This window comes from Aspergillus wentii (assembly GCF_001890725.1).
Source record: "Aspergillus wentii DTO 134E9 unplaced genomic scaffold ASPWEscaffold_9, whole genome shotgun sequence".
Classification (NCBI taxonomy): Eukaryota; Fungi; Ascomycota; class Eurotiomycetes; order Eurotiales; family Aspergillaceae; genus Aspergillus; species Aspergillus wentii.
Genome location: NW_024467840.1, coordinates 737,468 through 757,994, shown reverse-complemented (window position 1 = coordinate 757,994; position 20,527 = coordinate 737,468). Strand labels below are relative to the sequence as shown.

The window sequence follows — 20,527 nt, the reverse complement described above, 5'->3', positions numbered from 1 at the left end:
GAAAAATTAAACCCAAGGGGAATTTTTAAATATCTGACACCCGAATATATCATGATGTGAGAAGAGAAAGGAAAATAAGATGGGCTCTGACCTCATGTCGCAACCTCCTGGTTTTGAGCATCGTGGGCATCGTTAGGAGCGTCAGGCTTGATTAATTCCTCCGTACCTTCATCCGCCACAAACTTCCGTTCACTGACATGAGATTGCTCTCCTGCAGTCCACACCTTGTCCCCAAAAGTGCCTTTTTGGCCCTCTGCATGCTTGTATGTGCAATTGGGGTTGAGGCACGGGTTGAACTTGCAAGGTACCTGGACATGTGTGAATTTGCAGTCCTCTGCAGAGCAGTCCGCGCCGTTGCGACACAAAGGCATCGAGGGGTGTTTGAAGGAGCAATGGGGGTTTGCACAGTGGGGGAAGAATTTGCAGAGCTCTTCGGCTTGGTGTGCGGATTTGACGGCGGGAGAGGGATGACGTCCAGTACACTTTCTGTTCTTGCACGCTGCTCCAAAAGTACACTGGTCTGCTGGATCGATTGGAGCACCCTCGGGGGCAGCCGGTGACTGGTGCGCGAAGGGACAATCTTTCCGCGTGCATCGGAGATTCCACCGGCATACATTGTCGGTATTACTCTCGTCCTGTCCTCCATCTTTGGCCATGTCCATGTCAACATCGGTATTCTTTTGAGCGTTTTGGTGTCCTCGGTTGAAGGACCGCTGTCCCTGGCGTTCAACTCGGTCAAACAATGAGCGTCCTTGTTGAGGACCGTTCTGCTGGAAAGCCGGATTTATCGCGGGCGGAACGAATCCCGGCATAAACTGTGCCATCATTCTTGCTTGTTCTTCAAGGAGAGACATGAGGTGCATCTGATCGTTGGGGTTCATGTTCATCAGGTTGCCCGCGGCACCGGCCATTTGGTTGCCCATACCCATACCACTCATTTGCCGTCCACCGGACATTCTGCCACCATTCTGATTGAATCGGCCACCCTTCATGTTGTCTCTACCATGGGAGTTGATTCGGCCACTGCCACCTTGCCCACGGACACGATGCAGCGCCGAGTCATTGCGGTCCATCGACCTATTGATTTGGTTAAGCATCCTCCCTCTACCACCTGGTCGGCCGTTGCGCATGGCTTTCGGCCCGGTCGGACTATTGATCTCCAAGTTAGCTCGAGCGACAGATAAGGTCCTCGGTGGAGGGACGGGAACCCACATGCTATCACCTCCTGCATCACCCATGTCTGCATCCATCGCACTATCGGGGCCCGGCGCTTGGGCCATATCTTGATCGGTAAAAGAGGGAATGGCCTGCGCGGACGCAGGTTCGTTTGATGCCGGGGCACCTCCGCCATTGATCTGTCGGTTGAGATTGTCGACCTGTTCGAAAAGCCACCGAGAGAAATCCAAAGCCTGTGTATCACCTTCGCCCAGTCCCAAAAGATCGTTGGAAAGTTCGCCGGCAATTTGTTCCTGGGTCTTGCCGTTCACAAGCATCAAAATCACATATTCGGTCAAGGCTGAATCGTCGCCCCCATCGGAGCTCCATCCCATTTCCACCAGTTTGGGCTGAATCACACCACTCAGGGCCTCCGCAAGGGGAGTACCGACGGCCACCACGGTAGTCATGGCTGGAATCGCGACGATCGAAGCTTGGTGAGGCAAAAAAAGACAAACGAAAGGACTCTAGTGTAACTCGATTCCCGCGCACTTGTCTGTCGACAATTTGGTGACAACCCCTGACCTGGTAACGAAAGAAGTATCCGGATAGACAAAAAGATCACCGGATGTGATCACACGAGGAGGGAGTTGCGAAGAGATAAAGGGCAGTGTTTTGGCACCTGAACCGCAGAGAAACTTGGGCGATGATGAAAGCCGCTGGAGGCGCCAAGATTTGGACCAGCCACAGTCACGTGCACGTGGCATGAAGCTGAGTCATCGGGCAAATGGAGCAAACACCTCGTTTCTACAACACAGACACCAGCAACCATCACCACGATATGAGCTTCTCTTCAGTTGACAATTGATTGTCTATTGAAGAAATGAAAGGCTGCAGATCCTGAGATCTAGTACTTTCTCATTTACCCAATCCGCATCTACCATAGTACTCAGTCTTGATACCATGTGTCTCTTGCCACCGATATATATCTAAGCCGTCTAGCAATATCGATAGACACTGCTACAAAATTCCAATGAACCTCGCAGTTTGACGGCTGAGTTCTTTCACCACTGTCAGTGTACCCATCGTTCTAGATTATAGAGCCTGATGGTTTCCCCCGGGATTGGCGGACATGACATGATCGGCGTTTGAAACTCAATGGATAGATGTATCAGATCTCGGGGGTCAGATTCATCAAACGATGCGACTCGTGCATCTCCATAGATCTGTTATCGATTCCATAATGCTGCTTCTGTTCACCAGATTCTTGAGGCATTCCATCTCTTCCACGTTCAGACCATTGACGTGGCAATCAATACTTCTCTACAGCTGACCAAGTTACCTTGCAGAAGAAGCGGGGTATAAATCCTGTTATTCATACGCAAGACGGTTGACTCTCTTCACTCCACGAAAAACATAGTGTTTGGATAGGTGACCGAACTCAAACCGTCAAAGTTTCATCTTTATATACATTTGTTGAAATACCAAGGGTCTCAGTGATCATTCCGATCTTTGATACTGGCGTTTACGTTGTCACCATCGCGTGACCCGAACGATCAATGCACCTTTATTTAGAAACACAGGGATCTGGAGTCTTTTAATTTGGAGATACACGTCTCTATAAGTTGGACTGCAATTGTTCATTTGAAGGTCATTTAACATCAACTTTTATATTTCTACCCTTACCTCCGCCCATGATGCCTATCACCCAGCAGACATCTCTATCTAGGACCAACGAATACTATGATCTTGGATCGTTCGGACGAAAGATCAATACCAAAAACGCTGATGCGCAGGCTTGGTTCAACAGAGGCTTAACCTGGGTATATTCCTTCAACCACGAAGAAGCTGCCAAATGTTTCGAGAAAGCCACTATTTGCGACCCCTCCTGTGGTATCGCGTATTGGGGACTGGCATTTGCTTTGGGCCCCAACTACAATAAACCATGGGAGCTATTCGATGAAAAGGATCTTAAGACAACTGTGGAGCAAACATACAAAGCTGCCCGTACTGCACAATCGCTCATCTCGAATTCCACTCCTCTTGAGCGGGGGCTCATCAACAGCATCCAAGCCCGGTATGAGATTGAATGGAAAGTTAGCAAGAAAGACTGGGCATCGCGGAACCGTGCCTATGCTGAGAAGATGGGGTCAGTTTACCGAGAATTTGGCCACGATCTGGATGTGGCCTCTTTGTACGCTGATGCTTTGATGACTTTGACGCCCTGGAAACTCTGGGACCTCTCTACCGGAAAGCCAGCCAGTAAAGCTCGCACGTTGGAGGTTAAACAGGTCCTTGAGAAAGCATTGAAACAGGAGGGTGGTGCTGATCACCCTGGTATTTTACACATGTACATCCACCTGGTTGAGATGTCGCCGAACCCAGAACTGGGATTGAATCCTGCCGATCGCCTCCGTGACTTAGTGCCTGATTCTGGCCATATGCATCATATGCCTTCACATCTGGACGTCTTGATTGGTGACTATCGACGTGCGATTGACGCCAATTATAAGGCAACGCTCGCCGATGACAAGTTTCTGGCCAGGGAGGGGGCATATAACTTCTACACTATGTATTGTCTGCACAACTACCACTCGTTGATCTATGCTGCCATGTTGGCAGGAAAGGTTAAAACCGCGATAGAATCAGTTGATCGCATGGAAGCTACCTTACCAGAGGATCTATTACTTGTCCAATCGCCCCCGATGGCGGATTGGTTGGAGGCGTTCATGTCAGTCCGTCCGCACGTCATGGTCCGATTCGGCATGTGGAATGAAATTACCCAGCTCGCTCTCCCAAAGAACCAGGAGCTCTACTGCGTCACCACGGCTACGATTCACTATGCCAAGGGTGTCGCGTGGGCTGCGAGTGGCAATATTAAACGGGCAGAACAGGAGCGTACTTTGTTCCAAGCTGCTTTTCAGCGTGTGCCCCTTACGCGCATGGACTATCCCAACAGGTGTGTGAAGATCCTCTCGGTGGGTGCCGCCATGTTGGATGGTGAGATTGAATATCGCCGCGGCAACTATGAGCAGGCCTTTTCGAGTCTACGCGAATCAATCAAGCGGGACGATGGCCTTATCTACAGCGAACCCTGGGGCTGGATGCAACCGACTCGTCATGCTTACGCAGCCCTGATGCTGGAACAAGGTCATGTTGAGGAAGCAGCCAACGTATATGGCGCCGACTTGGGACTAAACAAGATGCTATCTCGGTCTCATTGGCATCCAAATAACGTCTGGTCGCTCCAAGGATATCACGAATGTCTAGTTCGACTGGGGCGTACGGATGAGGCGCTTCTTATCGAGCCACAATTGACGGTGGCACTTGCTGTCGCTGATGTCCCAATCAAATCATCGTGTTTCTGTCGACGAGATGAAGAGACACGGACCGACGGGGCACGGAGCTGCTGTCCCAGAACTCGCACTTCATACCTTTGATGTATTGATGGAGTTCTAGCATTATTTATAGAATATTTGGAGATGCATGGTCTGGAGTGGAGGAGCTTGGGGTAGATCTATTCTTAAGCAACATCACTTTTAATAAATCACTATATAACCAAAGTAAACTGTTCTGCGAGTATTCCGAATGCTTGAATAACATTTACAACAGTATTATTCGAATGGCATGCTATATTGTTTGATTCATACCGCATGAATCCCAAGTGTTAATCTAAAATGCAGACGAGCGGCAGGGCCTCTTCCCCACTTGTCATTCACAACAACACCAGCAACCATCGAAGACTCCATCCAACCGATTCGATTCGACCAGAATGAGCTCATCTTCTCATTCAACGCGACCCAAAGTAAAAGGTACAGGAAATAAACATTCCGAATATCCTTTACTAACAAGTATAGGCTGCTATCAGTGCTCGCGACGTCGGATCGACTGTGATCGCCAACAGCCAACATGCCAAAAATGTCAACTCAAAGGCCTCCACTGCAGTGGACTGGGAGTCAGATATCGTTTTAATGATGGCGTAGCATCGCGAGGGAAGCTGGTTGGGAAACAGTTGCCAGATGTGCTTTCATATCGACGGACTGCTTTTAGGCCTCCGCTGGACCAGCCTCCCCATGCCGAAGAATCATCCAAAACAGGGGCCGACGATGGGGATACACCAGAGGCAATCCAGCCTTGCCTTAGCCATATTGATGGAACTACGCAATATTTGCTTCAATATTGTATGCCATCACCCTGCCTGTGCATACTGTCCCACTGACCTTGCACCAGTTTCCGATAATATCGCCCCCATGACCACAGTCATCGATAGGGGATTCAACGGATATCGAGATTTGATTGTTCCACTAGGAGAAACAGATCCACTGGTGAGAAAAGCCATCGTGGTGGTCTCTAGACAGCATCTCTCGTTACGATTTGGAGCCGAAATGACAGCAGACATCACCACCTACGGGGATCTCATTCGGGATTTGATTATACGGTCTAAGTCGTGTTCTCTAAGGGAAGATATGTCAAGTATGACTGCGTTACTTCTTCTACATGTTCGTGAGATGGTTAGTGGAAGTGGCGATTTTAAGCTCGTGTATGGGTCATTGAGGGCGTTGGTTAATGCCACTGGACAACATCATGGAAATGCCTCCTCACAGCTGATGGAGTATGTGAATATACAAATTCTCAGGTATGTCCCAGTAATTAAGTGGCTCAACTCGTTCTAATCATCCAGGGTTCGTCTCTTTGCTGAAGCACTCTTTGATGAGACACATGGCGCCGAGTACCTCTCCATCCATGGCGAGACATCACTTGAATTCCTCCGCTTCTGTCGACGTCTCCACCCTGAACACGAAGAGCTGATGACCCATCTATTCAATCTTATCACCTTGGCTCGTGACATCTATATACGGCGGGCTTTGCACAACCCGCCCCCGCAGCAGACAATTCCCCTTGTTGAACGTTTCCGACAAGTCACTGAGAAGGTCAAGCGATATGGCGATGTAATAGGACAACATCTTCTCGCTTGGGCGTATTTTGTAGTCGCCGCTGAATCCTCCACACAGGATCACCGGAATTTCTTCGAGGGAGAATTACAATCACTATACCGTGCTACGGGATGCCGGAGTGTTCTCAGAGGCATGGAGCAGCTGGAGAGGATTTGGACTGCGCAGCCAACTACACGATGGACCAGTTTATTAGGCGGTTCAAATCAGGTTTTCATTATGTAGCGGTTGAGCTACTGATATTCCTTGAAGACAGCATTGACGACCGTCTCTAGCCTCTCCACAATTAGCTCAATCTCTTCTTGGGTGATGTTATATGCTGGTGCAAGAAGGATGACATCCCCATCCTTGCCATCCGCAACTCCATTCCCAGGTATCAAGGAGATGCCATGTTCCGATTGCAATCCAGCTTGATGAACCTTTGCGGCAATCTGTTCACTGACTGGGAATGGCGCTTTGGTTGATTTGTCCATAACAAATTCCAACTAATCGAGTATCAGCTTTATCCCAAGATCTTTCAGAGAGGACACTTACTGCCCAGAACAATCCTCGACCACGAATGTCTCCCACGTTCTTGTGATCACCCAGACGGCTCTGCAACAACTCTCCCAGGGCTTTTCCTTTTTCGACAACATTTTGCAGTAAATCATCCTCTACGATGACCTTTTGAACCGCATCGGCCGCTGCACAGGCGACAGGATGACCTTGATATGTCTGGCTGTGCACGAAACTCCCTGTACCATCGGTTAAAACATCAACCACTTTTCTACCCAGCAGAAGGGCCCCAATCGGCGCATATCCCGCCCCAAGACCTTTGGCTATGGTTTGGAGATCAGGGACAACACCTTCTTGCTCCCAGGCATGTAGTGTTCCTGTACGACCCATGCCTGACATAACCTCGTCGAGAATTAACAGTGCACCATGTCGATCGCAAACTTCTTTCATCGCTTTGAGGTAACCTGGGACTGGCGGGACACATCCAATAGTCTGTACGTGTTAGTGATGTCCTATCTTAACGGGAGGAATACTGACAGTTCCAGAAACAGTTTCAGCGATAAACGCACACACAGTATCCGGACCGACGGCTTGGAATTCTTGCTCAAGCTCATCTGCCAGTCGTTTGACATATGTTTCATCGGACTCGCCCGGTTTCTGATCCCGATATGGATAGCACGGAGATACGTGGGAGACATTCTGACACAGGATGGACTCGTATATCGCCCTACGGCTCTTATGGTATCCAGCAGATAGAGAGCCCAGAGTATTTCCATGATATGATTGTCTGCGGGCGATGAACCTGGTCCGGTTCCACTGCGGTTCTGGCAGTTCTGTGAAGTACTGACGGGCCATTTTTAATGACGCTTCGATAGCTTCGGTGCCTGGATATTGATGAGACTGCATTCTCTATATTCACCATGACTTTCAATAAACTCACCCGAGCTGACAATGAAAACTCTCGGCATTTCACCACCCGTGGACTCGGTCAAAAAAGAAGAAATCCTTTCCGCGGGAGGAGTAGTAAAGAAAGGCGAATAGACATAGCTCACATCATCCAACTGTGACATGATAGCTTCTTTGACCCGCGGATGGTTATGTCCAAGAGCAGCTACGGCAGCACCACCTGTTGCGTCGAAGATCTGTCGACCATCTTGGGTTTGGAGATAATTCCCATGACTGCGGACGACTTGGAGAGGGGGCTTGCTGAGCTTGGAGTACAGGACAGAAGGGACGTTAGCTTTCACGGGGAGTCTCATTTTGCGCTTGATGTTATGTTGGGTGGTTCGTGGTAAGAGGGAGGAACAGGATTATTTATGATTATCATCTTATAAGAAGAACTGAGTTTTCAGAATGCCTTGCTGATGAACAGCTATCTGGATTGCATTACCAAGTATGTAAGGTCGAAGGAGACGTTATCGGGATGGCTGTCTCCGATTGGTAGACGCCGCCGTGTATATCAGAGGATCATGTGAAGAGCCACAGATTGCCTAAAGTGGAAGGTTAAGGGAGACTGAAGGGGTGATAGATATTTTTTTTTTGTCTTTCTTTATCTTTATCTCTTCCAATCTGGCCAGATTATGATAAAAGATGGAATAGAATCATCTCGAAAGGATCCATATAGGACATCCCTTTTATTGGTTCTACAGACCGATGTGTGATGCAGTTCCATGTCGCCGATGCGGGGAAATCCCATCCACAACACACGACGATGCGCTGGCATTTATACCAATTCCTTACCTCAAATTTGACTTTCAACCGGCTGATCTCGAAGATAGGATAATATCTTCAAAAAAACATCTATCTATATCTCTGTCACTAAGTTCCCCCGCCCACCATGACGCTGCACTCATTCCACTACCAGCAAAACCACGACAAACCGGACCAGATCCACGATGCACAAATCTTCATCGACAACCAGCTTCTCCCATCCAAAGCCACCAGCTGGATCGAAGTCCATGACCCTGCCACTAACCATGTCGTGTCACGTACCCCCGAGTCCACGCTGGACGAGCTGCAGTCGGCCATCGCCTCGGCAAGCAAAGCCTTCCCAGAATGGAGCGACACAAGCATCATGAAACGACAACAGGTTATGTTCAAGCTGACCAGCCTCGTTCGCGAACACATGGATACTCTGGCTGTCTCGATCGTGCGTGAACAGGGCAAGACGCTGGCTGATGCGCGAGGTGATGTCCTGCGTGGTCTTCAGGTCTGCGAGACGGCCTGTGGCATCACCACCCAGCTCACGGGTGAAGTGCTCGAAGTCGCAAAGGACATGGAAACACGATCATATCGTATGCCGCTGGGCGTGGTGGCAGCTATCTGCCCATTTAATTTCCCCGCGATGATTCCGCTATGGAGTCTTCCTTTGGCTGTGATTACGGGCAATACTCTCGTGTTGAAGCCGACCGAACGAGCACCCGGAGCTTCCATGATTATCGCTGAGCTCTGCAGGGAAGCAGGGTTTCCTCCAGGTGTCGTCAACGTCATCCATGGATCGAAAGATACAGTGAACTTCCTCCTCGACGAGCCACAGATTAAAGCTCTTTCGTTTGTCGGGTCGAACAAAGCGGGCGAGTACATTTACCAGCGAGGCACGACGAATGGAAAGCGAGTGCAGGCCAACCTGGGGGCAAAGAACCATGCTGCCCTTCTGCCAGACAGTAACAAGCATCATGCGTTGAATGCTATTGCCGGTGCAGCCTTTGGGGCAGCAGGCCAGCGCTGCATGGCGTTGAGCGTTCTGGTCACCGTTGGCTCGTCGAAAGAATGGATCTCTGATCTGATTGAAAAGGCCAAAGGATACAATGCGGGCAGTGGATTCGACTCGTCCTCGGATTTGGGTCCGTTGATCACGCCTCAGAGTCGAGAGCGCTGCGAAGCGCTCATCGCCAGTGCAGAGAAAGAAGGAGCGACTATTGCTCTAGATGGACGAGGCAAGAAGCCCCAAGGTTTCCCAGATGGGAACTGGGTAAGCGATCCTTTCCCTCTCTATTTATCAGTAGCTTTTGCTAAGAGTATACCCAGGTTGGCCCGACTATCATCACCGGCGTGAAGCCACACATGCAATGTTATCAAGAGGAAATCTTCGGTCCAGTCCTCCTTTGCATGGAAGTAGACACCCTTGACGACTCCATCAATCTCATCAACTCCAACGACTGGGGCAACGGTGCTGTCGTCTTCACTCAGTCTGGATCCAGTGCCACGCGCTTCCAGAAACGCAGTGAAGCCGGCCAGATTGGCATCAACGTTCCTATCCCGGTTCCTCTTCCCATGTTCTCCTTTACAGGAAACAAAAGGAGTGTAGCTGGAACTGGCCTGGCCAACTTTTATGGAATGGATGGAATCCGATTCTATACGCAGTGGAAGACCGTGACGAGTCTGTGGCGAGCAGAAGATGCGACAGCGCTACAGAAACAGACTGCGATGGTTTAGACAGAATGAGATTGTTCAAATATCTTAATTAAGATCTATGATTTGTTATTCAAGAACTGTATGAATTTATGCATGTTATGCATTGTGTGAACGTCATATGGTCATATGTAACCTCGGGATCAACAAAGCAAAACGGTCGCGTGGAGAATCCCTGAGCTATTGAGCAAATCAACGCCATCATGAACAATACCAAGTGCGTCCGAGCCGTTCGTATTGTTCATCCATGTCCATCGATTCCTCGATTCGAGGAAATTCAAATCCACTCAAAGCGGGGTTTGCACTTTTCGCCTCGCAAGCATGGCCTAAAGAAGGCCTCTTCTGGCAGGTAGACCTAGCCCGGTTGCGTATGCGACTTCAATCGATTTGGTCTTGTTGACTAGGGATACCAGCTGGCTTTCGAATAATGCTTCGCTTTTTTGTCTCACTCGGAAATAAATAAGCCACCCTTGATTTCTTCCCCTCGTTTGGCTCTTTTATTTACCACCAAGAATCAAACAAAAGCAGCCAGAAGCCATGATTGAAGACTTGGTCAGCCACATAACGCCAGGGAAAGCAGCCCTCTGGCTTATAGGACTCTTTATCATTGGCTGTGTGATTCGCAAGTTGCAGGTGTACCGAGAAATCTCTCGTCTGGGTGCCAGAGCTCCTTATATCCCTTCATCCGCCCCATATGGTAAGTGACAGTTCCTCGAGTCATCAAGACAGATAAATAATGTCAAGCAGCGATCGACTTCATCCTCAAGACTTCCAAGGCCAATGCAGCCAATAGGGACGTGCAGCTTTGGAGCGACTGCTTACGAACAGCCCGAGGAGCCCCCCAGATCAAATCCCCCAAAACAGCAGAGCTCACCTCCGGCCTGTCCAACCGTATGATTCTGACCAAGGATCCGGAAAACATCAAAGCAATCTTGACTGGCCAGTTCGCCGACTATGGCAAGGGAGAAAAGTTCCACCAGGACTGGAAAGATTTTCTGGGTGACAGTATCTTCGCCACGGATGGAGAATTGTGGTCCCGTTCACGACAGCTCCTTCGGCCTATGTTTGCAAGAGATCGTATCGTTGATACGGAAATCTTCGAGAAACATGTCCAGCATCTCATCCCACATCTAGCAGGAAGCGGTCATCCTGGAGGCAGCAGGGTTGTTGATGTTGGGCCGTTGTTCTTTCGCTTCACCCTTGATGCTGCGACGGATTATTTGCTGGGACAAGGCACAGACAGTCTGCAGAATCCCACCACCCATTTTGCAGAGGCTTTTAGATATGTTCTTCATCGTCAGTCAGAAATCTTCCGGTTTGGGTAAGTCAATTTGTCTCAATGCGATGTCATTTACTGACGTTGATATCGATACTAGTCCCTTTAACGTCTTCCTGTCCAGGAAGAAATTCCGAGAGCAGCTCAAGGTAATGGACCAGTTCATGCAACCCTACATTGAAAGGGCCCTCTCCCTCTCGCCGGCCGAACTCGATCAAAAGCTCTCCAAACGAGAAAGCTTCCTTGAGGCTCTCGCCCGCTTCACCCGCGATCCTCGTGTCCTTCGCGATCAATTGGTTGCCGTCCTCCTCGCAGGTCGCGATACAACAGCAGCTACTCTTTCCTTCTGTCTCTTTGAGCTCGCCCGTAACCCAGAAGTTGTCGCAAAACTACGAGAGGAAATTCGCTCTCGTCTGGGTGTCGGCCCTGACGCTCAGAAACCGTCCTTCACAGATCTCAAAGAAATGAAGTACCTCACGGCCGTCATCAATGAAACTATGCGTCTATATCCAGTCGTTCCATTCAATGTCCGCGATGCCCTCCGCGACACGACTCTGCCCCGGGGTGGCGGACCAGACGGTACTGCACCCATCGGTGTCCGCGCTCACACTCGTGTTATCTACTCCACTATGATCATGCAGCGAGATGCAGAGAACTATGATTCTCCAGGCTCTCCAAATTACTTCGACCCGAGCAAGTGGGTTCCTGAACGGTGGTTATCAAGCTGGAGCCCGCGCCCCTGGCACTTTATCCCCTTCAACGGCGGTCCGCGCATCTGTATTGGTCAGCAGTTTGCCACTATTGAAATGGGGTACACAATTGCACGGATCCTGCAGGCGTTTCAGAAGATCACGGCTCTTCCTGTTTGTGGGAAGGATCAGGTTGAGGATCCAGTTCTTATGTTCGAGGTTACCCTCAGTCCGGGATCAGAGTTGAATTGTGTTTTTGAAAGAGACAATGAAGGCAGTGAGAAAGAAAAGGATGTTGACGCGTAAATGTCGGGCCAGATCCTCCACTATGTATTCTTCTATTTTTTCTTTTCATGCTCTAGTGTGAATCATATCTGTCGAGTATGAATGCTGTTCATATCTTCTGTGATGTTTATACAAGCATCCATTATAGATGCTTTGGTAAAACTTGTAGACAAGTATCATGTTTTAGTTAAAAGCAAAATCTTCATATCATCATTCAGTTTGACAATAACTTGTCGTGGATTATTATAGAACAAGATGGGTCTAGAACGGGTCTAGAAATATACAACCTTGAGCTTTCGGATCTTCTTCAACTTCTGCAAAATTTCGATCTTCCGAAGTTCCAAGAACAGATCTTCTTCGTCTGCGTCGTCCAGATCGCTAGAAATACTAATCAAAGGAGTCTTTGAGAGTGGGAGGTCTCCATTCACTTTGACAGCTTTCGATTTCATAGAACTGCTTTTGTTGATGCTGTTCTTGGCAAGTCCGGGAATCTCCTTTGTTTCCAAGAATCGAGGTGGCTTATCCCCAACCCAGCCTCTGCTCATACTCACTGCCTTTTCCCAGTTTGTAAATAGTTTAACACTTTCTGGTCGACTCATCTTAGGCTTGAACACCGTACCACCGGCACGGTTGATGTCACGCAGTTCGGCGAAATTGCGCCAGAGCCCTACTGCTAATCCAGCAGCAATCGCGGCCCCAAGTGCAGTGGTCTCTCGCATTTTTGGTCGATAAACTGGAATGGAGATGAGATCTGTCTGCGTCTAATAGACAACAAAGTTAATATCAACTTGTGTCATGACGAGAATTCGGGTCACCCCTTACCTGCATGGCAAGATCCGAGTTACTCATTCCGCCGTCAACTGCAAGCTCTGAGAGTGTATGCCCGCTATCCTTTTCCATGGCTTCTAGAATAGCCTTGGTCTGGAAACAAGTGGCCTCAAGAGTGGCTCTCGCAATATGACCCTTCTGAGTGTATTGGGTGATTCCGACTAAAGCTTGGTTAGAGGTGGAAAGTTAGGGCCCAAGAAGACTTACACATCGTTCCCTTCGCATCGTCTACCCAATACGGTGCAAAAAGACCGCTGAATGCAGTAACGAAAACACAACCACCATTGTCAGCCACTGTTAGAGCTAAATCATTAACCTCCTTGGAATCTTTGAAGAATTCAAGATTGTTTTGCAGGAACTTGACACCAGAGCCAGCAACTGCAATGCTACCCTCTAGAGCGTAGACTGCCTTTCCATCAAAGCTATAAGCTACAGTTGCCAGTAAACCGTGCTTAGAAATGACGGGCTTATCCCCAACATTATAAAGAAGAAAGCAACCGGTACCGTATGTATTCTTTGCCATTCCCGGGAAAAATCCCTTTTGGCCCACGAGAGCTGATGACTGATCGCCCAGACAGCCCATGATGGGGACCCCGGCAAGGCTACCAGAACAGATGGCCCCATAGGCCGTTGGATCCGAAGACTGAACAATATTTGGAAGGTGGACCCTGCCTCGGATACCAAAGAAGTCTAGGAGGTTATTATCATATCGAAGCGTCTTGAGGTTCATGAACATGGTACGGGAGGCGTTTGTAGGATCCGATACAAACACATTTGCCTGCACCCCACCGTTTAAACGATAGACTAGCCATGTGTCCACTGTACCAAAAGCCAAAGTTCCTTTTTCATAAGCAACCTGGACCTTAGGGACATGGGCGAGCATCCAAAGGAGCTTCGAGGAGGAGGAATAGGTTGAAAGCGGAAGACCACAAATCTGTTGCAGCTGACCCGCCCCTGGCTTATCTTTCAAATCATGGACGATAGCCTGTGACCGTGTATCAGTCCAGACTATGGCATTGTATAGAGGCTCCCCGGTCTCGTGGTCCCAGACGACAGTAGTCTCTCTTTGGTTGGTGATACCAATCCCCTTGATGTTATGTCTCGAGTAGCCCTTTGATTCGAATTGTCTGACTGCCTCGTCGATACAACTTTCCACCGACGATACAAGTTCGAGAGGATTGTGCTCATGCCACCTCGGACTGGTCAGTTCTAGAGCCCTTAGTACACAAAGGTTGTACGGCATACCCTGGATTGGGATAGATCTGTGTGAATTCCACTTGATGGGATGCAACGGGCTCCCCATCCCGGTTGAAGATCAAGAACCTGGAACTAGTTGTCCCTTGATCAATTGATCCCACGAATATCTCTGATGGTTTCATGTTTTTCAAGCTAGCGTTTTTCGAAATCCCGAATTTCGGAAAGGATTGTATATTTGCCTTGGTAGAATCGGGCACAAATAAGTCAACAGGAGTCATCACGGATATAAACCCGGATGAAACTCGTCTTCCTTAAATAGTCGACTCACCTGCTTTCCATTATCCTTTCTGTGTCACTATCTTCCGCCTCGCAGGTGACCTGCGGGGCTCTAAGCCTTGGGAAGGAATAGAAGAGAATAGGAAGACTGCGATGAATCAGCATCAATATCACCCGAAGCAAACAAGACTATAACAACCATAAAAGAGAGCCAGTGGCTGGGCCAAATAACTGTAGCCACTTACCAGCCAGAAGTCTCTCGAGGGCCTCCACGAGGACAGGCTTGGGCGCCAACGATACGCCGGTATGAACGGCCCAACAGGGATACGAACATCTCGGGTGGATGACTGGCAATGTTTAAGTGGTGGAAGGTTATTTGAAAATGACAGATGATGAGGATTGGGCTTTCATGGCAATGGATGCTGATTCGAATGAGCCGATGCGTGTGGGAGAGAAGGGAAGGAGGACAAGAGAACGTGAGACCGCGTCGGGGCATTTGTCTTTCCGGCCAACAACTCATCGTCCATAACCTGGAGTCTGTCTTCTCACCAAACCTCGTGACTGTTCATCGTCGTTAGTATCGCTACTGCCTCTTTTATTATGGTTAGACTAATTCTTGTCATTTACATACAGATGAAGTGCAGTCCCTGCAAATGCCCCGATCAACATGGAGATTGTCACCCAGGTGCATCTCATGCTGTCAGCGATCGACCTCCACATAAATCCTTACAGAGAGATTGCGGGGAGAATAATAAACCTGTCACTGATTGAGAATGCTGGAAAATTGTGGAGCGCATTGCAGGCAGATCCTAATCGTGGAGATCGATCTCACGCGGCCGCATAGAAACGGAGGTGAGTTTACTTTGAACGGAGAACCCCGGATATCCAGGGCATACGAGTCTTGCTCAAATGGGAAAGATGTCAGGCTGATCAGATAACATATCACGATGAAAACTATCTCTCCCTTCCTCCGGTCAACCAATCTCGAGGCCCCCAAAAACGCCTGAACGTCGGATCTGGCTATCCTTGTCTTCCTGTGAGCAGAGCAGAACGTGACACAGTCACCGACGGACTTTGATTCATTGACAGAATTAAGCTATTATATGCATACCAAGCTTAGGATTTCCTCCGCATTTAGGGCTACTATCCGGTTCTGCCTTACTATGCATCTATCTTCTTTCCCTGACTCCTAGGATTTAAAACCTTTAAGGACTAGTCCTCTGGCTCAAAAATGCCATGTGCTTTTCGATAGGATGAGCTACACCGATGTTTGACACCTTCGGGTAAAGGACGCGTGTATTGTGTTTCGCCTCCATGTGTCACTAATCAACATCGGAAAGAATAGCAGACATGACCACATCAAACCAGCACCAATCTAGACAGATCGATGAAAATGGAACATATGTCCTCATGGAGTCAAAGCTGACGGCACTTACCATCGATGTGGCTGGATCCTCTTCCTCCCTGATCCTCGAAGATAACTTGCTCCGAACCACGTGCCTTCCAATTAAGACACTTTCTTGAAGGAGAAATGCCATAAATCTGCTCGAGGTGACACTATGCTTTTCGTTGATGAATTGTATCGTGTCATGTTGCACCTAGCTGTGACTTGAATGTCTGCTGGATTTCATATATCTCATACACTTCAAAGAATTTCAAGTCTACATCGAGAATTTCACTACTTTGCATGACAACTCATTTATTAACTGAATATGGAAGTCATAAAGCAAATAGAGACAGCCGAGATTAGCCAGAGTGCTGCATATATCACGGTGACAACAGAAGGTAACAAGCACGATGTACCAGTCCACCCCAGTCCACCATTTACAGACCCAAACACAGAAAAATCACAACTGCTATGGGGTAAGGTGCGGGATAATTGTCGTGATGCATTCTCTGAGTTCTTTGGAACAATGATCTTGATCCTCTTTGGTGATGGTGTTGTAGCTCAAGTTCTACTCAGTCGTGGTCAAAAGAGTGACTACCAGTCGATCTCCTGGGGCTGGGGGTAAATGTTCCAATACCCCTTGATCAAGTCTAGTACTGACGAAGCATCTTTAGGCTCGGGGCTATGCTTGGAGTATACGCAAGTGGCATCTCAGGAGCACATATCAATTTCGCGGTGACCTTTGCAAATTGCATCTTTCGCGGGTTTCCCTGGCGAAAATGGCCTATATACACGGCATCTCAGATCTTGGGGGCCATGTGCGGAGCGGCCATTGTATATGGCAATTACAAGTCAGCCATCGATGAGTATGAAGGTGGAAAGGATATCAGGACTGTCCCGGGATACTCATCCAATGCAACGGCGGGGATATTCTGCACATATCCTGTCGAATTCATGACAACCACAGGGCAATTCTTCTCCGAGTTCCTTGCCAGTGCCATTTTGATGTTTAATATATTTGCATTGAAGGATGTTGACAATCTCGGGGCTGGACCATTGACGCCTCTTGCTCTGTTCTTCGTAATCTTTGGGATTGGTGCTTGCTTTGGCTGGGAGACTGGGTATGCCATCAACATGGCTCGAGACTTTGGGCCACGACTAGTATCATACATGCTGGGATACGGAGCTGAGGTCTGGAAGGCAGGCAACTATTACTTTTGGGTATGTTGACATGCTCAGTTATAGACCGAAGAATCCACTAACAATTCGCATGTAGGTACCGATGGTAGCTCCGTTTCTGGGATGTACATTCGGGGGATGGATCTACGACTTGTTCCTCTACACTGGATCGGACAGTCCAGTTAATACGCCATGGATGGGATTCAAATGGCTAGCCATGCCATTTCGTCGGGATGTAGTCGAATCACCAAGCTGGGTTTAATGGGTCTCATGACTATCGGAAATAATTAATGAAGAATGATGCAAGATACCTATACATACCTATACCACCCAGTGTTAGGGCTAGGAATTGGCCACAATAAGGGCAAATAATATCCATAGCAGCTGACGGTTAGAATTTCCATTGCTACTGTGGCATATCCAACCACTGCTCGAAGCCGGAACGGACGGGTTTGCCTTGTACAACAGAAGACATGCCCTGGATTGGTGTGTTGCTTATAGAACTGAATCTGGATCGACTTTAGGTCTAAATACCGATTGGCTGTGATGCCATTTCCATTCTTCATGCGCTATATTCTGGCATGCTGCCATGGAGCTGCTGGATATAGAAGCATTATACAACTTAGCGAATGAGATAGCATACTTAGCTGCTCTACTTGTATATAGGTATTCTGAATAGTCTTCTTTAGATATATAATTAATATAATATCTGCCATATACCAACCCATCTAGAACGAACAATACGTCATGGTGAGATACACCCACCCTCAATCAACACCACCAAACACAACTCAATATTCCAAGAGAGTACTCCAAAACACATCCTCATCTGAGAATTAAGAAAAAGAAAAAGAAAAAGAAACAAAATGCCCGAATACAAAGCCTACCAAACCGGCACTCCCAACACCAAAGACTTCCGCACCTATCTCAGCCGCGACAACGAGCTCTGCTCCCCCTGGCACGACGTACCTCTCTTCGTAGACGACAAGCGACAAGTCGTCAATGCAGTGATTGAGGTTCCGAGATGGAGTAATGTTAAAATGGAGGTATGCGCCACTTAAACATACTGTTGCTTATGCACAGTATAGTGCAAGTTGGAAGAGAAGACGAGGCTGACAGCAAGACGAGATCTGCAAAGATGAATTCCTCACGCCTCTTTCGCAGGTCATGAAGGATGACAAGACGCCGAGATATGTCCCGAATATTTTCCCTCATAGGGGGTATCCGTGGAATTATGGGACGCTGCCCCAGGTATGCTTTCCTCCCTCCCTTCCTCTTGCCTATACCCTCGTTCCAAAGATAAAATATTGACAAAAAAGACCTACGAAGACCCCACCCTCCACGACACACACACCAACCTCCCCGGCCACGGCAACGGCGTCAACATGTGCGAACTCAGCGGCGAACTCGCCCACCCGGGCCAAGTAAAGCGAGTCAAAGTCCTCGGCGCCTTCGCCGTGATCGAAGCAGGTAGGACAGATTGGAAGATTGTCGTTGTGGACGTGGCGAACCCACTTGCGAGAGAGCTGAGCGATATTGGCGACGTTGAGCCCGTGATGCCGGGGTATTTGGGGACGATGACGGAGTGGTTTCGCATCTGGAGGACGGCGGATGAGGGCGATAATGGGGTTAATTTTGTGGCGTTTAATGGGGAAGTGAGGGATCGGCGGTATTTTCTTTTGTTCTGTTACTTTTTGATTGATTGATTGCTGATGATTAAGATAGGTTTGCTTTGATGCTGCTTGAACGATGCCATGCGAGTTGGAAGAAACTTATGACGGAACCAACCATGCAGGCCAAACTATCCATGTAAGAGCCATCATATCCCTTACGATAGGCTACTAACTAGCGCTAGGAAGGACGTCCCTATTGGAGATCTGAATCTGGTAGACCAAATAAAGCAGCTAAAACAAGGCGAGGGGGAAAAGATCGACCAGAGAGCAGTAGAAAGATTCCATTTCCTCGCAGCCAACTGGCCTCTTGCGGCTTCATGTCCAGGCTTAATGGACATATCTAATTCTCAGTAAATTTTACTGAATTATAGTATCCATAACTCAAATAATAAAATCACATCTATCTAAGCAACCTCCGTCCCAGTAAAATAGCAGGCTGCTTCAAATCATCATGCTCAAACCTATCATCCTGTCAGTACTTCTCTTTCTCATATGGTAAAAGAAAATCAGATATAGATATACACACCCCAAAACAGCCACTCCACCCGGCTCCATCAGCAACCGCATCCCATTCCGCAATGGCTGTCCCGCCCATCGAAGTGCCAGTCCAGCAAGAATATGCCCATGTCCAATACACACCACATCCCGGGGTTCCTCGGCCGCATGAGCCACCACCTGGCCCCCAGGCCAACTGGCCGCGGTGCTTTCAATCACGGATCGGATCTCGTGGATTAGATTATCGAGGCGGTCGGAGACTTGTTGGGGGGATCTATCGCCATCGCCATCGTCATCAGCATCAAGCCCAACACGTGCACATTCATGTTCATGAATAAGGGAACCTAGGCTCGCTCTCACTCTCCGCCAGGACATCCGTCCTCCCAGATACTCCACTGTCGATCTTTATCCAACCCCTGCTGGTTCCGCACGCGATGTACATCCGAGATAGTCATTCCTTCGTACTCGCCGTAATCCCATTCTTGGAGCCAGGGCGTCACCTGGATTGTGGCCTCGGCTACCTGGCCCTTTGTCGGTGCAATTGCTGTCGTCTGGGTGCTTTGGGTTGCTCGATCGTAAAAATGTTGGTGGTTGTGGACTCCGAGGCCGAGGATTTCAACTGTACGGCGAGTTCGCTGTTTGGCAGAGACGTAACTTTAGATCAATCGAGTCGGGTCGTTAGCAAAGTACAACACTGTCGTCTTCTCTCTCATGGCTTCAACTCACATCCGGGAAATCGTTCGTGGATCTATCAGCTTGCCTTCCCCGATAACCAGGTTTCTGGTGTCTTCCACCTGCTTCTCTCCTGCCTTGGACAGGGGAATGTCCGAATAACTCGTGTGTTTGCCCCCCAGAGACCAGTCGGTCTCGCCGTGTCGGATCAGAAAGATGCGTGCTGACATCTCGTTTGGCGAGTGATGGTCGTTAATCAGTGTAAAAATCTAACTGCTAAGCACTGACATGCCAGGTGAGAGAAAGCCCAGTATCATAAATTTCTTCCAAGCAGTTCGAGTGTGTTTCATGACATGTCGGTGGTGTATGCGGCCTACCTAATGTTGAGGTCAGACCGCCGGACCGCAGTTCCATCGACCTGCTAGCCCTACGAAGCATCAGACAATTAAACAGTGAATTCTTTTGAATTGAGGATTCAATATAAACTATTTTCCTATCAACACCAATGTTAAAAGGATAGTACAAGAAAGAAAGTTCCTTGGCGGACCATGACGGCA

The 20,527-nt window shown here is 48.6% G+C and overlaps 10 protein-coding genes across 10 annotated transcripts; 6 read left to right on the top strand and 4 right to left on the bottom strand.

Annotated features, from left to right (window-relative positions):
• Nucleotides 1-92: 92 nt before the first annotated feature.
• ASPWEDRAFT_120505 (mRNA-binding protein NAB2) lies at nucleotides 93-1,625 on the bottom strand (the record flags this gene model as incomplete). The annotated part of the gene is made up of 2 exons (XM_040828992.1): nucleotides 93-1,149; nucleotides 1,213-1,625. 2 exons carry the CDS (start codon nucleotides 1,623-1,625, stop codon nucleotides 93-95), a joined length of 1,470 nt encoding a protein of 489 aa, XP_040684052.1.
• Nucleotides 1,626-2,849: 1,224 nt separating this feature from the next.
• Nucleotides 2,850-4,595, top strand: ASPWEDRAFT_121490 (uncharacterized protein; the record flags this gene model as incomplete). Its single annotated transcript, XM_040829086.1, has 1 exon — nucleotides 2,850-4,595. One exon carries the CDS (start codon nucleotides 2,850-2,852, stop codon nucleotides 4,593-4,595), a length of 1,746 nt encoding a protein of 581 aa, XP_040684051.1.
• A 290-nt stretch (nucleotides 4,596-4,885) lies between these two features.
• Nucleotides 4,886-6,437, top strand: ASPWEDRAFT_708028 (Zn(II)2Cys6 transcription factor). Its single transcript, XM_040839147.1, has 4 exons — nucleotides 4,886-4,967; nucleotides 5,013-5,336; nucleotides 5,386-5,791; nucleotides 5,837-6,437. Exons 1-4 carry the CDS (start codon nucleotides 4,928-4,930, stop codon nucleotides 6,330-6,332), a joined length of 1,266 nt encoding a protein of 421 aa, XP_040684050.1. The 5' UTR covers nucleotides 4,886-4,927; the 3' UTR covers nucleotides 6,333-6,437.
• On the bottom strand, nucleotides 6,299-8,119 carry ASPWEDRAFT_164473 (uncharacterized protein). The gene is made up of 4 exons (XM_040829885.1): nucleotides 7,543-8,119; nucleotides 7,140-7,486; nucleotides 6,642-7,094; nucleotides 6,299-6,592 (listed from the first exon to the last, which is right to left on the bottom strand). Exons 1-4 carry the CDS (start codon nucleotides 7,859-7,861, stop codon nucleotides 6,341-6,343), a joined length of 1,371 nt encoding a protein of 456 aa, XP_040684049.1. The 5' UTR covers nucleotides 7,862-8,119; the 3' UTR covers nucleotides 6,299-6,340.
• A 320-nt stretch (nucleotides 8,120-8,439) lies between these two features.
• Nucleotides 8,440-10,037, top strand: ASPWEDRAFT_177033 (CoA-acylating methylmalonate-semialdehyde dehydrogenase; the record flags this gene model as incomplete). The annotated part of the gene is made up of 2 exons (XM_040831595.1): nucleotides 8,440-9,573; nucleotides 9,630-10,037. 2 exons carry the CDS (start codon nucleotides 8,440-8,442, stop codon nucleotides 10,035-10,037), a joined length of 1,542 nt encoding a protein of 513 aa, XP_040684048.1.
• Nucleotides 10,038-10,550: 513 nt separating this feature from the next.
• Nucleotides 10,551-12,284, top strand: ASPWEDRAFT_54974 (cytochrome P450; the record flags this gene model as incomplete). Its single annotated transcript, XM_040838130.1, has 3 exons — nucleotides 10,551-10,710; nucleotides 10,761-11,334; nucleotides 11,390-12,284. 3 exons carry the CDS (start codon nucleotides 10,551-10,553, stop codon nucleotides 12,282-12,284), a joined length of 1,629 nt encoding a protein of 542 aa, XP_040684047.1.
• Nucleotides 12,285-12,409: 125 nt separating this feature from the next.
• ASPWEDRAFT_748248 (glycerol kinase) lies at nucleotides 12,410-14,898 on the bottom strand (the record flags this gene model as incomplete). Its single annotated transcript, XM_040839522.1, has 6 exons — nucleotides 12,410-13,024; nucleotides 13,086-13,252; nucleotides 13,299-14,284; nucleotides 14,337-14,414; nucleotides 14,617-14,712; nucleotides 14,810-14,898. 6 exons carry the CDS (start codon nucleotides 14,896-14,898, stop codon nucleotides 12,536-12,538), a joined length of 1,905 nt encoding a protein of 634 aa, XP_040684046.1. The 3' UTR covers nucleotides 12,410-12,535.
• An 884-nt stretch (nucleotides 14,899-15,782) lies between these two features.
• ASPWEDRAFT_45933 (uncharacterized protein) lies at nucleotides 15,783-17,844 on the top strand. The gene is made up of 4 exons (XM_040836660.1): nucleotides 15,783-15,847; nucleotides 15,910-16,572; nucleotides 16,626-17,172; nucleotides 17,228-17,844. The coding sequence occupies exons 2-4, from the start codon at nucleotides 16,277-16,279 to the stop codon at nucleotides 17,390-17,392; spliced, it is 1,008 nt and encodes a 335-aa protein (XP_040684045.1). The 5' UTR covers nucleotides 15,783-15,847; nucleotides 15,910-16,276; the 3' UTR covers nucleotides 17,393-17,844.
• A 152-nt stretch (nucleotides 17,845-17,996) lies between these two features.
• On the top strand, nucleotides 17,997-19,157 carry ASPWEDRAFT_32553 (putative inorganic diphosphatase; the record flags this gene model as incomplete). Its single annotated transcript, XM_040833685.1, has 5 exons — nucleotides 17,997-18,176; nucleotides 18,250-18,381; nucleotides 18,450-18,799; nucleotides 18,856-18,939; nucleotides 18,986-19,157. The coding sequence occupies 5 exons, from the start codon at nucleotides 17,997-17,999 to the stop codon at nucleotides 19,155-19,157; spliced, it is 918 nt and encodes a 305-aa protein (XP_040684044.1).
• Nucleotides 18,996-20,295, bottom strand: ASPWEDRAFT_45931 (phosphoglycerate mutase family protein). Its single transcript, XM_040836659.1, has 4 exons — nucleotides 20,025-20,295; nucleotides 19,659-19,952; nucleotides 19,330-19,572; nucleotides 18,996-19,264 (listed from the first exon to the last, which is right to left on the bottom strand). Exons 1-4 carry the CDS (start codon nucleotides 20,198-20,200, stop codon nucleotides 19,204-19,206), a joined length of 774 nt encoding a protein of 257 aa, XP_040684043.1. The 5' UTR covers nucleotides 20,201-20,295; the 3' UTR covers nucleotides 18,996-19,203.
• Between the last annotated feature and the right edge of the window lie 232 nt (nucleotides 20,296-20,527).

What these genes read in the sequence shown, in the direction of transcription:
- ASPWEDRAFT_164473 (XM_040829885.1), bottom strand. Translation starts at nt 7,861, where the DNA reads ATGAGACTCCCCGTGAAAGCTAACGTCCCTTCTGTCCTGTACTCCAAG. An exon ending in AGTTTTCATTGTCAGCTCGG is followed by an intron (nt 7,487 to 7,542) that starts GTGAGTTTATTG and finishes ATCAATATCCAG; the next exon opens with GCACCGAAGCTATCGAAGCG. An exon ending in GTCGAGGATTGTTCTGGGCA is followed by an intron (nt 6,593 to 6,641) that starts GTAAGTGTCCTC and finishes ATACTCGATTAG; the next exon opens with TTGGAATTTGTTATGGACAA.
- ASPWEDRAFT_45931 (XM_040836659.1), bottom strand. Translation starts at nt 20,200, where the DNA reads ATGTCAGCACGCATCTTTCTGATCCGACACGGCGAGACCGACTGGTCT. An exon ending in GACGGATGTCCTGGCGGAGA is followed by an intron (nt 19,573 to 19,658) that starts GTGAGAGCGAGC and finishes CGATGGCGATAG; the next exon opens with ATCCCCCCAACAAGTCTCCG. An exon ending in GGTGGAGTGGCTGTTTTGGG is followed by an intron (nt 19,265 to 19,329) that starts GTGTGTATATCT and finishes ACAGGATGATAG; the next exon opens with GTTTGAGCATGATGATTTGA.
- ASPWEDRAFT_708028 (XM_040839147.1), top strand. Translation starts at nt 4,928, where the DNA reads ATGAGCTCATCTTCTCATTCAACGCGACCCAAAGTAAAAG. An exon ending in GCAATATTTGCTTCAATATT is followed by an intron (nt 5,337 to 5,385) that starts GTATGCCATCAC and finishes ACCTTGCACCAG; the next exon opens with TTTCCGATAATATCGCCCCC. An exon ending in GTGAATATACAAATTCTCAG is followed by an intron (nt 5,792 to 5,836) that starts GTATGTCCCAGT and finishes CTAATCATCCAG; the next exon opens with GGTTCGTCTCTTTGCTGAAG.
- ASPWEDRAFT_45933 (XM_040836660.1), top strand. Translation starts at nt 16,277, where the DNA reads ATGGAAGTCATAAAGCAAATAGAGACAGCCGAGATTAGCCAGAGTGCT. An exon ending in TCGATCTCCTGGGGCTGGGG is followed by an intron (nt 16,573 to 16,625) that starts GTAAATGTTCCA and finishes AAGCATCTTTAG; the next exon opens with GCTCGGGGCTATGCTTGGAG. An exon ending in CAGGCAACTATTACTTTTGG is followed by an intron (nt 17,173 to 17,227) that starts GTATGTTGACAT and finishes ATTCGCATGTAG; the next exon opens with GTACCGATGGTAGCTCCGTT.